The sequence below is a fragment of the Aphelocoma coerulescens genome, chromosome 3 (assembly GCF_041296385.1).
Source record: "Aphelocoma coerulescens isolate FSJ_1873_10779 chromosome 3, UR_Acoe_1.0, whole genome shotgun sequence".
Taxonomy (NCBI): Eukaryota; Metazoa; Chordata; class Aves; order Passeriformes; family Corvidae; genus Aphelocoma; species Aphelocoma coerulescens.
The window spans coordinates 42570170-42585722 of NC_091016.1; the positions used below are offsets into that span (position 1 = coordinate 42570170).

At 36.8% G+C, this 15553-nt stretch overlaps 1 protein-coding gene across 3 annotated transcripts in view; it reads left to right on the forward strand.

Moving 5' to 3' along the window:
• The window catches only part of PRKD3 (protein kinase D3), a 43304-nt gene that overhangs the window by 22242 nt on the left and 5509 nt on the right, over nucleotides 1-15553 (forward strand). For all 3 annotated transcript variants that reach the window (XM_069009961.1, XM_069009962.1, XM_069009964.1), the window contains exons 8-16: nucleotides 936-1119; nucleotides 2641-2764; nucleotides 5471-5548; nucleotides 7211-7487; nucleotides 10696-10748; nucleotides 11128-11200; nucleotides 14107-14213; nucleotides 14760-14921; nucleotides 15380-15478. In XM_069009961.1, coding sequence (XP_068866062.1) covers nucleotides 936-1119; nucleotides 2641-2764; nucleotides 5471-5548; nucleotides 7211-7487; nucleotides 10696-10748; nucleotides 11128-11200; nucleotides 14107-14213; nucleotides 14760-14921; nucleotides 15380-15478 — 1157 coding nt within the window. The remainder of the gene's footprint in view (nucleotides 1-935; nucleotides 1120-2640; nucleotides 2765-5470; nucleotides 5549-7210; nucleotides 7488-10695; nucleotides 10749-11127; nucleotides 11201-14106; nucleotides 14214-14759; nucleotides 14922-15379; nucleotides 15479-15553) is intronic.

Consider the following 15553-nt stretch of genomic DNA (forward strand, 5'->3'; position numbering starts at 1 on the left):
CCAGTGGGTCTGTTGCCATTGTACATGTACATCCATTCATGCCTGCCTTCTCCAGCTCCCAGGCTCTGTCCTGGATCTTGATGTTGGTGGCTGTGAACAGCAGTGTGCAACATGATGTTGCTGCAGCCTGGTTTTACTGCCCTTGTGATGCTAAGGTGCTAAAAGGCCACATAGTTTGGGAGCTATGGTTTCATATAATTCTTCTGAGGACATAAGGAGCAATTTATTTTTTGTTCTTTCTCTCACTCTTAATTGAGCTAACCCCAGGTAAAAACAAACACAATAACAACCCCCCCACAGACCAGCAAACAAAAAAAACGATAAAAAGGCTGCAGATTAAGATATTTTTATGTCTTAATTCTAAGTTTTCTACAGTGCCAGTTGTACAGTTTTTGAAAATACTAGACTTCTGCCTGCAGAAAATCAGATGTGAATAAGATCTGTTCTGCTTTTCTCTCTTCCTTCAATTCCACAGCCCACCCCTTTTTTCTTACTTTCTTTATTATAGACTACAAGAGCAGTGAGGGCAGAGTTGGGTTTCTGTTAATGGAGAATTAAATTTGCACAGGGATAATTCTCTGGGTCATCTCTAGCCATTGAAAGGTTACTTTGTCCTGATGACTCGTGTAACAGAATTGCTTAATGAGATTTAGGTTTAGACTTTAAGCTTTTCACTCTATTTCTTTCAGTGTGGTTTGTGTTTTAGTTGGGTCTCTCTTGCCTTGGCATTTAGCAAAACAGAATTGATAATGTTCATTAGCATACTCTGCATCTTATAGCAAAAATGTGAAGATTTTTTGTATTGTGATTTTACTTTAATGGTTGCTTCCATAAATGTGAACTGAAAAAAAATTGATGGGTTTTGGAAGATTTTATTTTATTTTATTTTTTTAAGTTGTGTGTTTGAAATAATGTCTGACTTGTGTTGTTTCCAGAACCTGCTAGTCCAGGACAGGACTTAGATATGCCAATGGAAGTTGACAGCAGTGAAATGAACAGTGATGGTAGTCGAGTTCTAGATGATGCTGAAGAACCCTCCCCTCCAGAGGACAAAATCTTTTTTATGGATCCATCTGACCTTGACACAGACAAAGATGAGGAAGCTGTCAAAACAATCAGGTAAGTTATAAGGTGGTTTTCTTTTCTCAGGATGTACTTTGCTCAATATTGTGAGTAAAACATTTCCAGTTAGCCCAGTTTTATTGCTGAAAGTGTATTTTCCCTTTGTGTGGGGCTTTTTTTTTTTTTTTTTTGTAGCTTGAGAATACTTTGTAAAGTTAGCCTGCCTCAAGAAAATCTGAACATAGATTAAAGGAATATAGTCTCTTCTAATTGGAAAAAGTGTTATGCTATGACTTTTATTGAAGAAATACAAGTAGATTATCAAAGCAGGATAAAACTTACAGTTTAACAAGGCTAATGCATGGTTAAGGTCTCTGTGACTTGAGCCTAATTTAGTTACTGTTATATATGTGGGGATTTAAAAGGTATTAGTTGAGATATTTTAATATTGGCATCATAGTCTACATGCATGTTAGGCAATACTTTGTTTTATTTATCTTGAAAGTGATTTTTCTGAAGTCTTTTATCCAATAACTATTAACATAGTTCCTTAAATCAAATTTGATCTTTTTATTTTATCTATTATTTTGAGTAGTGTCATCCTGATTTTCTTAGTCATTCTTAATAAGATAAGTGCAGTTGTGTTCGGTCAAGCTAAACGTCACCGTAGCTCAGGGCTTAATAGCACATTTGTGAGGGAGAGCATATAATGATACCTCCCAACTATCAGTGATTTATAGCTCAAGGGTCTCCTGAGAGGGAAGTAACATCCACCTCTAAGTAGGATTTTTCCATTTATTTCTAATTGGATTTGAAGCAGTTCAGGTTTTCGGCATGACAGCATCCTGTAGCCAATTCTATAGTGTAACTGCATGCCATATTAAAGCATCCTTACGTTTTTTGTTTTGAAACTACGTCATGTTGTTGTGTGTTTACAAATGTGTCTGTTAGTGCTGCATGTAGAGCTCTGGTGTTAGGCAGGCACCTCGGTGGTTGGCTTCATCTTCAGTGCTATTAAAACCTGTATGTTTAATTAGTGGCTGTCTCAGAATATTAGAGATTATGAAACCCTTGTCTGAAGGACAGTTAATATACCTGAGCATTGATAGAATTTTCTAGTGCAGTTGTGGTTTGAATTAACACACCCCTGTTTGTATTTTCATAACTTGAAAGTTTGCTTTGATAGGGACCTTCACTAACAACAATATTAAGAAGCAGTTTAATCAACTTACAAGAAGAAATGATAGTTATGCTGATGTTAATTATATTTCTATGGTGTCAAATAGCATAAAAGATCAGCAGTCTCAGCAAATTGTTTTGAGAGGATGATTTCTGTAAGTGTCCTCACTCCAGTGTGTTTCTTCTCTGTTCCTTAGAATAATTTGAGTACTCCAATACTTGCCCTAGGAGAGCTAGTAGGAGCTCTGATGCCTTATCAATTTCATCAATCAACTAAATCTGTATGGGAAGAAAAGGTGTCTGTTCTTGAAAATTATGGGCTAAGTGTGTAAAGGATATAATTGCAGTACTGTTGTATTTTAACTTGTTACATATTAAACTGTTGTATCTTCTTTTTAGTCCCTCAACAAGCAATAATATTCCTCTCATGCGAGTTGTACAGTCAATCAAACACACAAAGAGGAAGAGCAGTACAATGGTGAAAGAAGGATGGATGGTCCACTATACTAGTAGAGACAACCTGGTCAGTTACTTTAATTTCTTCCTAAATTAAGTTATTTCTCTAAAATAGTGTATTTTATTTCTGATTTACAGTACCATTTGAAAGAACTTAGCTGTGATGTCCATTATAAAGAAATCTGGTTCAAGGGAGAAACTGTAATTTATTCAAAGTACTTCATGTGGTGATTGAATAGTACTTTTCCTGCTCCCCTTTAAGAAGGAAAAGCATCTCTACATTGTCTCAAATGAATTGCATGTGTAGTATTTCAGCTTTCCTGAGAAGGTAACTTGGAATAATTTGCTTGTGTCTTCTTTCTCTTTAGTAGTTGAACTAAATGCTTGTGTCTCTTTTTCTATTCTACTACATGAAAAGGTGGAAATCTTAAAATTGTGGGTAACAACACCATGGTTGACAGTATTATTCTAATGATCTAGATGTTTGTAAATAGTTATGTGTAGATATGGGTAGTCACTGCTACCAATAATGAGCTCTTAATTGAGTAGGCAAGCTACTTGATTTTGTGTATTGAGGACGAAGACAGGGCAAAATGACAGGGCAAAATAACAGGGTTCCTTAGTATTGTCTGATGAGAGGAAGTTAATCCTCTTGGTTTTTGGTAGATGAATGAAAAGGATGAAGTTACGAAGTTCCCAGATCTTGTGGAGAATATTATGGCACATTTAGACTGTGCATGAAAGGCAGCAGAAATACTTTTGCATTCTTTGTCTCTGTGGCATCTGATTGAAGGAGACATAGAGATTTAGAAAAGCAAAGTTATTCGAGTTCTGCTGAAATCAAGGGGTGATAATAGTCAGCTCAGGTTACTGTAATATTTCACTTTTTGTGATTGTCAGCTAAACTGACTGCTGTAAATGGTCTTTCCGAAACTGTCTTAAAAACCACTTCTTTAAGGTACAGTTTTCTAATACCTAGATGTATTTATCACAATCCAAAATAGGTATCTAGCATATTTTAGATGTGGTTATAGCCAGGACTACATAAAAGTTACGACTATCATCAGCTGGCTCTGGAAAAACTAAGGCCAGGTAGCAGAAAAATCTGAATAGTTCTAGCAGAACTGTTCAGGCAGACCTGGTATTCAGTTCTGATTTAAGCTTTCAGTACAACCAGTAAGTTTTTCCATGGACTTTTTTTTTGAACTTCCCCTTAGAACAGTGATCTGATGAAACACCTTACCTTAGTTTGATTTTCTTCATCTGTCAATATGGCTGCTACCTTGATGACATCAACTGAAAAAGGCCAGTCAAATACAGTATTCTGACCCAAAGCAAGGTACCTCCAGCCAAACAAGATCTCACAGAGCTTCCTAATGGGAGGAGACTTCCATATTGGGCATTACAACATCAGCAATTTCCCTTGACCCTTCCGCTCTCAGCAGTGTCAGACTGTTTCCTATTCCTGAAACAACTGGGCTTCCTATCAGTTCCAGACAGGTTCATTTTAACAGCAGGATCTGTATGCTTCTTGTGCTCCCTGGATAACAAGATATTTCACCCTTTATAACGAGAAGTTTCTGTCATCGTCTCTACTCTTTTTCTGACCATGGTCCCATCCTTCCTCAGAGTAGGGTATGGGGCAGATTTTGAATCCCTGAGTAAGTTAGCAGCCTGTTCCTTAATTCCTCTCCTCTAAAGTCTTTCCTGATTCATGATTTAATAAAGAGCATATATATGTCCGAAGGACGGGTTTACCCTTTTGGTTTCACCCATTGTCCCAGTGCTGTCTGGTAATTCTTTTTAGTTAAATCCATTCATGAGCCAGCTTTATTTGTCTAACTCCTATAGGTAGTCTTAGCTTCCTCCTGAGTGAACTGATTTAAGCTCTGCCTAAATATGGAAAAAAAAAAGCTTTGCTTTTAATATGACAAAGTTTATAAAACATAAATGTAATAGAATAATATTTCTAACTTTTTCATCCTAACTTAGAGTCAAGGGTCTTGGATTTTTGTCCCAGAAGAATGGAAGTGGTTTTCTAACTATATGAGCATGGTGCAAGCAAAGTATCTTAGATTCACAGAGCCGTATTAACTTTCTGAAAGCTTCTTTGTTTTGAGGAATATTCTTCTGCTTAAATTACAAGCCAGTTATATACAACAGTTAATCCATCTTACTTTTTGTTGGGGAAGATTTCTTGTTGGTGGATACTTCCAGCAAATGGCTATTCAGTCTGTCTTGGGTATTTTTTCCCCCACAAGGTATTTTTTCCATTTGAATCTTATAATGTGTTTGTGTTGCCACTGTGTGCTTTTGACCACCTAGGTTCTGTATTGACAAAAGAATTAAGGACTTGTTAAGCTTGCTCAGTGCTTGAACCTGTGCAATGTTGGTATGAGGGCACAAAGGGACAAAGCACGACTCCCACAGTTGTTACCAAATTTAAATAACTCAGATTTTGTGAGAATATGCACCTGCAGTAAAACCTGTCTAGTAACTGTTTTTTCCTGTATGAGGTAACTCCTGTTGTCACTGCATTTACTGCAAGGTAAGTGATATTTTTGCTAGCTTGTGGAAGTAATTTTTGAGCTTCTTCTTTAACAAAGTCTTTATTCCCAAAGTTTATTTTTTCATTTCTGTAGTCTAAGATGCAACTGTAGATTAATTTAATGATTATCATAGTAATTTAAAGCATTTTCTTATTTACATAATGAGATAGCAGAAAACATATGAGAGGTTTATTCCTTATGTAATTGTACTATGCATTTTTTAGAGAAAAAGACATTACTGGAGACTGGACAGCAAATGCCTCACACTATTTCAAAATGAATCTGGAACAAAGTATTACAAGGTAATTAATGATGAGTAATAATTATGTTGATTTATTCAGTGCTTTATAGATATGAAATCTACTTGTGAGCTGTTTACGTATTATCTCCATTTTCCCATCTCTTTTTGAATCAAAACTGTGACCAGGTTAATTGTTGCCCAAAGCCTGTAAGTGAGAAGGACCAAGACTAACTCTGAGAAGTTGCTTGCAGCTCCTGCTCTAGCTTGCAGCTCCTGCTCTAATTCCCTTGAGTATGTCTCTCCTTACATTTTGCACGTACTGTTCTCCAGAATTATTTGGCATATTAAGCTTTCCTCAAAATTACCAGAGAATTTCTTTGGCCACCAGTTGAATGAAGGCTTGGATTTTTGTGTTCTCTGAGTAGTGACTGAAAGTTTGCATGCTTATGTGTTTTATTTCAAGGTTCCTCAAATTAAATTACTCCCTATTGTACAATTGAAAGTTTCAAGCAAGATTTACAGGAAAATTTACTGTGTAGCCTGATGTTTATATAAATGAAGCTTAGTGTATTGTTAATGTAGTACTGTGTTCAGTGGTGGAATATTCAGAAAATCCAGAATATTCAGAATTTGTAAACAGGACTTTTCCCTTTCTTGTCTTATACCTTTAGGTGGGGGTCCAAATCTTGCAGCTTCTTCCTTTATAACATCTCTAAGATCAAGCCTTTTCTCTGTACTCCCAGCTAAACTTGCCCAGATCCTTTTCATCCCTATCTTGACCAATGCAGTCTCTTCTCAGACCTCTCTGATACTTGTATTGCCCTGTGCATTCAAAACACAGCTGGTAAAATATGTTCCTTGCTTGTTGCTCCGTTATGTCAGTGCTTTTAGTCCTTTGACTTGCCCCTTTGCATCCCTTGTTTTAACTGCTTAGATCTGATTGTTTGTCTTTGCTGTTGGAGTAATTCACAGTTTTTGCCTTTACATTTATTTACTCTTCATCTCAATCAGCTGCTGTCTCTTGTCCCTCTAATGCCAGCCTGGTGTTCACCTGCTTGTTCACTGCTCTTGCAAGTGACATGCACCTGCACACCTTCCCATGGATGTGAAATGTCCTCCAGCTAGCGTGAACTTGAAACCATTTCTTCCTTCAGATCTGTTCTGTAATACTCTTGTACCATGGTCTTAAACTGACCAGGTAGAGGATAATATCTGTATGCAGATAATATCAGATAATATCTGTATGAAAGAGGATCTTTACCAGAACTATTCCGATGCACAAAGCAGTGCTTATTGACTAGCTTGTATAACTGCATCCTCTCCTTAACGTTACTGTTTCACTTTTTCCCCCTCATGCTCTTCTCTGCCTAAGCTGTATAAACTGCAAGGGGAAGATGGTCATTCTGTTGTGCATCATTTACACATGCAATGGGCGTGTGTCTCATGATGAATATAAATGTAGTTTGAGTAGAAAATGTAGTTGTATGGAGACAGCTGTGGTGGGCCTGAAAGTCTGTCTAGGCTTGTATATAGGAATTCAGAAAACTGGGTGGGCAATGGTCATGCACAGTTTAAATTTATTTATGAAGCTTGGTGTCTTGGTTTTGTTTTTTTTTTTTGCTTGATTGGATTTGGTTTCTTTGCAACGCTTGAAGTTATGAGTGTTAGTTTATAAAAATATTATGTGCATTTTCATTTTTTAATCTTTAATATCTTTCTTCAGGAGATTCCACTTTCAGAAATTCTCCAGGTGACTCAGCCTCGAGATTTTTCAAACGTGGTGCAGGGCAGCAACCCCTACTGTTTTGAGATCATCACTGACACGATGGTGTACTTTGTTGGCGAGAACAATGGCAGCACTCATCACAGTCCAGTTCTTGCTGCCTCCGGAGTTGGACTTGACGTAGCTCAGGGCTGGGAGAAAGCCATTCGCCAGGCCTTGATGCCAGTCACTCCTCAAGCTAGCGTTTGCACTGCTGCAGGACAAGGAAAAGATCACAGTAAGCAGGCAGACAAGGCACTATTCATATGCTGAAGCTGCTGATGGTAGTGATTCCTTTTGGAAAAGTGCTTATTTAGAGTGAAGTATTGTCTGTTGATTATCTGCTGAATTGGGTCCATAATTTTCCGTAAGTCTCTAAAAAGCGACCCTCAGGTTTGTGGAGGGTAGGCAAATCCTTTAATCTGTTGTAGCAAAAAGTAGTAAAAAACCAGATTTACAATATGAATGCAGAAGGCAGAGTTTTATTGTAGGAACACTAAGAGCACACACATGGATGTAAAAAGGGAGCATAGATTAGATATTTCTAATATACATAACTAATTAAATATATTCAGATTGTTTACATGCACTTGGAAGGAACTGAATTTGGATGCCTTTTGATGTTAGCATCTATATATATATGTATATTGTAAAAATTCTGTGAGATGTCAGTGGCTAAGGAGAAGAAAAGGAGTTAGTGTTGTAATGTAAATACCATCAGTGATGGAAGAAACTTTTTCTGAGCTGTGCATAGTTATAAGAAGTACCCTAGTCTTCTTTTTATGCACCTGCCCTCCCTTTTTTCCTCTGGCATAGGATCATACTCATTATCAAAGCTCCACTAAACTTACATATTGTGTTCTTTCTTTTCAGGCATCTCCTTGTTCCTTGCAACAACATTCATTCTCATTCTGTACTGAGATTTATGCTTTCACTCTTTAGTTTCCTTTCGAATTCCTACTCTTTAATCTCCTTGTAGTAAAATTTTCTTTTGCAGAAGATTCTGAGATCAGTTTCTCTGTCTCTGATATCTGGCTACTCTGTACCAGCAGCAGTTAAGAACATGTAGGAGCTAGTCTGAGGTAAAGGCACTTTCTGGAAATGCAGCAATGGCCTAAAATAGTAAACTATGAAATGGCAGTACTGGTACTGGTATTCAATTACAGTGAAGAAACATACCTGTAAGATGGTGCCTCATACCTGGCTTTATACATACATAAAATGCCACTTTTGATATGGAATTTTTAGTTTCATATATATATATACATATATACACACACACACTTCCTTCATTTTCTAGCTCCTAAGGCTTACTGTTGCTGACAGACTTGCAAAGACAGTTGATTTTTCCAAAACAAGTATTTTTTCAGATATAAAAAATAACATTTCATTGACACTGGTAGGGATTACAACTACAGCAGTAAATGCTGAGGGGAAGTATTTTAGTATGTTTAGGATTGTAGGAGTATAAGAAACTACTGTGAGTCAGGGAGTGGCATTCACATATTTTTAGACAACTCAGGTTGGTTTTAAAACTCTCAGAAGACCAAAAAATGTATGTTCATCCCTCTTCTTCCTACACTTTGTGAATCATGAAATGTATCTCCAGAGCCTTTAAGGTAATTCGATTTTAGTTAAAAAAAGAAGTCCCCAAAGTCTCAATTACATGCTTTTAAATGAAAAGACCAAAAGGAGGGGGGAGACATTGCTAGTGCTTGAAATACTTGCAGCAGCAGGGAATTTGTAGCATCAAAGTGTCCACAAGACACTATCTAGTTATTTTATTCCACATTCTTGCCAGAGGTAGTTAGAAATCAGGATGTTCTTCCAGTCTGAGCCATAGCAAAGAATCCTGTGTAACCACGGTAAAATGAGAGAGAAAGTAAGCTGTTTACCTGGTGTAGATTATGTATTGAGTTGTGGCATTACTAATTTCTTAGGAAGTGACTACTTCTCAGCACTTTTGCACATTTCAGATGCTAGAAAAATGGATTTATTTGGAAGGAATAACTCACTCTTTACCTCTGAGTTATTTTGTGTTCTGTAGCCATCTGTGGAGAAGGGTTCAGTGTGTTCTGTAAAACACTTTCAAAAACTGTATCTTCATTTTCTAGTTACCTTGCTGCAGTTTTTGTTGACATTAGGGATTTTTTGTCTGACTTCTTTATTGTTTTCTGTTGTTTTCTGTACGGTTACTTCAATACAGACCTGGCTATAGTCAATAATCAGTAAACATGTTCATATTTCAGATGCAGAATTCAGAGTGTCTTTGAGAATTAGCATTTGTTCCTATCTTGTCTGTAAATTCCTTCTTTGAGATAAAGCACAGGTGGCAAAAATGAAATACAGATGTCTTCTTTTTTATCTAAAATTGTGTTTTTAAAGTGCAAGGCTCTTCTTAGGATGATAAAGGCTCTTTTCAAAGTGCTAGTAAATCTATAATGTCTTTTCTATCTACCTAGTGTATAATTCATTCTTTTTTTCTTTAACTTAAAATAATATCACAGAATTGCTGGGGTTGGAAGGGACCTCTGGAGATCATCCAGTCCAACCCCACTGACAATTCAGAGTCACACAGAGCAGGTTACACAGGAACATGTCCAGGTGGGCCTAGAATGTCTCCAGAAAGAGAGACCCCAACATCAAGTGATAGGTGTCTGTTAGTCTAAGATGCTTTACTTTGGTCTTGGAATTCAAAGGAGAAGGGTGTTTTCTACCTTCCTTGGTATATCTCTTCTTGCCTATGCATCAGTGTTCTCCTGTCATGAAAAATTCATGTCAATGGCTGCTTCAGACTGAAGAATTCTAATTCTTTTTCTGATACTTTTACTTGGAAATTACACTTCCTGAATGTGCCCTTATATTCCAAGGATTGATATACTTCCGTAGTTTATCCATGAAACAAAGATTTTTTTTAATATTATGGGCTTTATTGCTTTTTTAATTATCAGTTCTTCTGTTACTTGCTTTCTTTGATTTGTTTCCTTTTCTTATGCATTAATTCTGTATATCTTAGTGCCACGGAAGATAAGAAGCCACATTCATTTGACTATGAGGGATCTGCCTGCTCCTCTTGCCTGTATTTTTCTTTGTTGCTACCAGAAATCATTATTCATTTAATGAACTATGATACAATTGCTATTGCTTTTGGTTTTCCAGCTGTCTACTGCATACACACTTGTATTGTTCTATTATTTCTGTTATCAGGGATAGGAGAAAAAAAGACAAGCAATCCCAGCAAAACTCCCAGAGTTATTTATCTAACCAATCTGTAAAATGAGTTTCAGGTTACGAAGGTTCTGCAGAACAAGAGTAAAAATCATTTCACCAGTACTGGGTTAGAAGTCAGTAAGGGGTTTTTGTTGATTTTCATTTTTTCTCATCTTTTTACTAGAAAAAGTCTGTCCTTTCTATTTACTTACTTGGCTTTATCTTCTTTATTGCAGAAGAGTTGTCTCTAAGCATCTCTGTTTCAAATTGCCAGGTCCAGGAGAATGTGGTGAGTCATGTGCATTGTATTATAGTGATATTTATTTATCTGAGTATTATAAAGTAGTTGATAGTAGCAGTGTCTGGATGAGAAGGCAACACCAGAGCACTGTAGGTAAAGAAGTCCATGTTATATGCAGGAAGTAGCTTACTTACCTCCCATGGCTGTTAGTTTTTATGAATGTATGTCCCTGCTTACGGTGCAGCTCACTGGATCCTCTTCAGAAAAAGCTTGTTGTGTTTTCCCACTCCATTCAGTGTAATGATGGTACCTCTTACAGAGTTTGATGAATGCCAAATATAATTACAGCCTAGCCAGTAATAACTAATTCCATCCTGAACATTTTAACGACTCCTGATATTTGTCATTTCTTTTTCTCATGCATTAGGATATCAGCTCTGTGTACCAAATATTTGCTGATGAGGTGCTGGGTTCTGGTCAGTTTGGAATTGTATATGGAGGTAAATTGCATTATGTTCCATTATGCATTTATTAAGGCAGAATGTCTCCTTGATAAAATTACCCTTTTCATGTTTACTTAGCTGTATCTAGAATGTCTAGGTGAAGTTTATCTTGTTAAAAGTTTTATTTGGATTACTTTGCTGCATCTCTGCAGTTTTACATACAATATTTCTTACAATTCTTGCATTTACAGTTTTGCATTGGCATCATAATCAGTTTAGACTATGCATTGTATTTTGACCACTGTTAAATACAAAGCAATCCAATTTGGCCATGTTTAATGATTTTTTTTTATATTGCAAATTCTAACACTGTTGTTTGTGTTATACAGTATTAGAATATATTTGCTGTCAGTTATACTTGTTTTGAATGACACCTGAGAGATGTGGCCAAAAGCAATTAGAAAAACATATAGTTTATGGTTTGACAGTGTGGATGCAAACATAGTATTGATTTATTTTATGCAAACAAATTTCTGTCAGCAGGGTAAAGTAGAAAGAGGTATTCTTTGTCAAGAGTCTTAGTCCTAGGTTTCAAGTCTAGTATTTTAAAACCTTCTGTTACAGCATATAACTTGTTTTTAGTATGTAATCACAAAAAAAGAAGAAATACTAGAAATGCATATGAACTCTGTTTCTGTCTCTCTCTTTTTTGTTTTTAATCTTGTTTATTTCTCAAGTGTTGAGAAAGCCACAGACCATAAATCTGGAAAGAAAGAAAAAGTCATAAGTAATGATTTACAAGTGGTAATCTTTCTCTTTCTGTCATGTTTTCTTTCTAATCAGGAAGTATTGTAGCTATGATTTTTCTGTGTGCCAATTGTGTAGTAAGATACTTTAATACTTCTAAACTGCTTGGTGGAAATACAGTTTGGTCTGGTTTTACATCACTCTTGAAAGCGGTCAGGTTTTTTGCTCCCTCTGTATTTCTTAAAGCAGAGTGCAAATCAAAGTGTGCTCCCTCTCTTACGAATAGAAATGAACAAATGCACTTATTTTAATGGTTGGATTTTATTTTTCCTAAATTGCCTTGTAAATAAATCTCAGCTTGGTATTTTGCATGATTCAGTGCTAACAAGTGCTTGTAAGCATAATAAAAAATTATAAAAAACTTTTATAATATTTTTTTTTTTACTGAATGAGGGCTTAAAATATATAGGATATGCATACTTCTTAAGATAAAATCACAAGCTGAAAGAGTATGAAAAGACAATATAAAAGACTATGGTTTTGCTGCCTCTGCACTCTGCTTAATTTTTGCTGGTATTTGGGGAGATTAGCTCTGGTAACTTCTGATACTGGCTTATCCCCACCTGTGTAGTCTTACTGAAATAATGGCGACAGTTAATGGTAGAATTAAGTTGCTTTCATTGTTGTGGGGTTTGGATTGGGTTTTTCTTTTATGTTATATTTTTTGTGTCCCCTATTCTTGAGAAACATTTCCAAATTGTAAATCAAAAGTTGTAAGATACAGATATCCAGCTCCTGCATCAGTGAGAACAGTTTCCCTCTGCTTTTCCTGTTTTGATTAGTTTGAAAGATCTGAAAAAGGGAGACAGAAAAAGCTATTTTTGACATTTTCTTACTGATGTAAAACTTGCACTAAAAACTGGCTAGTTGTGTTTTGTTTAACAAAAGGAGTTTTCAAGCTGCTTTTCTGTTACTCTTCATGGACAATTTTTAGCTGTAGTCTAGCTTCTGTAGTTAGGTGTTTTGTTAGATGAGTTGGTTTGCTTATCATTCCTTAGCAGTCTTAGCATTTGCATAGTGTTTTGCATCTAGTTTGTAATTGATTGTATTTCTGCTACATTTCAATATAATTTCCTTCATCTGGTGGAGATAAGCCCTTTATTCATGATGGTGTCAAAGGCAGGTGCAGTAGTTGCTTGGCAGAGCAGCCTGTGGAGCAGTTCCTGTGTCCTGCCTAAGCCCTGGCCACCAGTGCTGACCACATAGCAGCAGGGGAGGCTGGCTGGTGGCTACTGAGGTGTACCTGGGCTCCCCACAGGAGTGCTGGTAGAACCTTCTGTGCCACTTGCACTGTAGCTGTGTGTGTTGTCCCTTTTCCTCAAACGGCATCCAAACCCTTCGCTGAGCAGATAATGACACTTTTCTTTGGTGCAGACTTACTGTTCTGTAGTACCTCAGTATTAAATGTCTTAGGTTTCCAAGGTCTTGCAGTGTGTGTGTGTGATCCTATTAACCTCTCTGATGTGACTGAAAGAAACCAGTTCAGCAGCTGTGAAGAAGCTGGGGAAGCATTAACAGCTCCTCACCTAGCCCTTGACATAGCCTCCCTGCATACTGCAAAATGCTTCTCATGCAGCTGATGCAGGTTGCAGCAAGAAATAGTATGTGGTGCTGTCAGCATGGTGTTTTTCTTACCACCATCTTTTAGAGCTTTTTCATCACAGCAAATTGCCCAGGGTGTTAAATGTGTTGCTGTTCTTTGGGGCACCTAATTACTCTCACGTTCCCGTAGAGTATTAGGTGTGTAATTTCCTGTGAATGTGGAGCCTGTGAAACCACTGGAGTGGGTTTTTAGATCTGTCTTCACTTTGGCCTTGAATTGTTGTTTTTACAGGAGAAGCAATATGCTATGGAGTAGCTATTACTTGCTCATGTGCAAATCCCTTGCATGAACAAAACCTTCACCCAATACATCTAATGTCTGTGTATGTACCTGACAGCAGAGTGGTAACTGGTTTAAATTTAAACTACAGAATTCCTGTGGAGGCTGATCACTTCTTTTACTCCTATACTATTTGCAATTCTAGATATAAATATGGTAATATTGTACACTCGACAGAATATACTTGTTTCCCCAAAAATGAATTTCTGCTGTAATATTTTATAGCTATGAATTGCTTCTACCTCTTGATGGCTGACGCTGACTTTCTGTTTAGGAAAACACAGGAAGACTGGAAGAGATGTGGCTATCAAAGTCATTGACAAGATGAGGTTTCCAACTAAGCAGGAAAGTCAGCTTCGTAATGAAGTAGCCATTCTCCAGGTATGAAAGCGTTTTTGGATCACACTGGAATTTTGTCTTAAATAAACCATTAAGGAGATTTTGTATTGTGTGCAAGTGCTCTGAATTGATTTTTAAGTTTACGTCTGTGATTTCTGAGTACTTTCGTAAGAGGGAATCTTATAAGAGCAGGAATTCCTGACTACTTGATAGAGTTGGTAACTTGGGGTGATATCTACCCCCCTGTAGGGGATACACCAAACATAGGTACTTTGGCTCCATGTTGTCTCCCTCAGTATTATTTTCTGCTGTTTTCCACTACTGGCTCCTCAGTCTTTGAGTATTATTCTTGTACTTGGTAGCTTGAGTACAGAACATGCATCAGCTGTGAAATTAATCATTATAGCTAATTTGTATCAAACCAATTATCCTTAGTAGCTGGCATATGTCATGGTTTGACATTTGTTTCAAGCTTGTTTCTTTCCACAGATTTTTTTTTTTCACCTCTAACTCTCCACCTAACTGTGCTTTGATTTGTGGGCAACATTTCTGTGAAATTCAAGATGTACCTATGCTACTTTATTTTAGAATTTGCACCACCCTGGGATTGTGAACCTGGAATGTATGTTTGAAACCCCAGAACGGGTCTTTGTTGTGATGGAAAAGCTGCATGGAGATATGCTAGAGATGATTCTTTCCAGTGAGAAAAGTCGACTTCCAGAACGAATAACTAAGTTCATGGTCACTCAGGTGGGCATTCAGTTCCTCTGCTTTTAGAGGAAAGGCTAGATATGGGTTTTGTAATTAGGAGAATCTGGAGAAGAGGTTTTCTGTATTATTATTTAAAGAGACAGCATAGAGAGCTGCACATCTAATGAAAGTTGAATAAACAAGAAAAGAACTTTGAATGTTAATTATGTTAATTTTTTTGACCCTTCTTTCCCAAGACATAACATTATGGACATCTAAAGATGAATGTCAAAACAGTAAGCATTCAAAAAGACAGGGGGAGGGGGGGAAAGGGTGGGGAAAATAAACCCCATTGTTTTCAAGTCTTGGCAGGCTGGAAAAGACAGTGCTTGCACAATATACATGGGTTAGTTCTTGAGGACTATGTTGATAAAAATTGCTGTATTGGTTAGTGTGTGTGTCTTTTGACATTTCTGATCTGCTTGAATATGTTCTGAAAATGTTCTTTCATTTTGTAGATACTTGTTGCTTTGAGGAATTTACACTTCAAGAATATTGTGCACTGTGATTTAAAACCAGAAAATGTACTACTAGCATCAGCAGAACCATTCCCTCAAGTGAGTGAAGATTAAACAATACTTTTCATTACTATTCATTGTTTTTTTTTTAAAGCAATACCGACATTGCTGCTT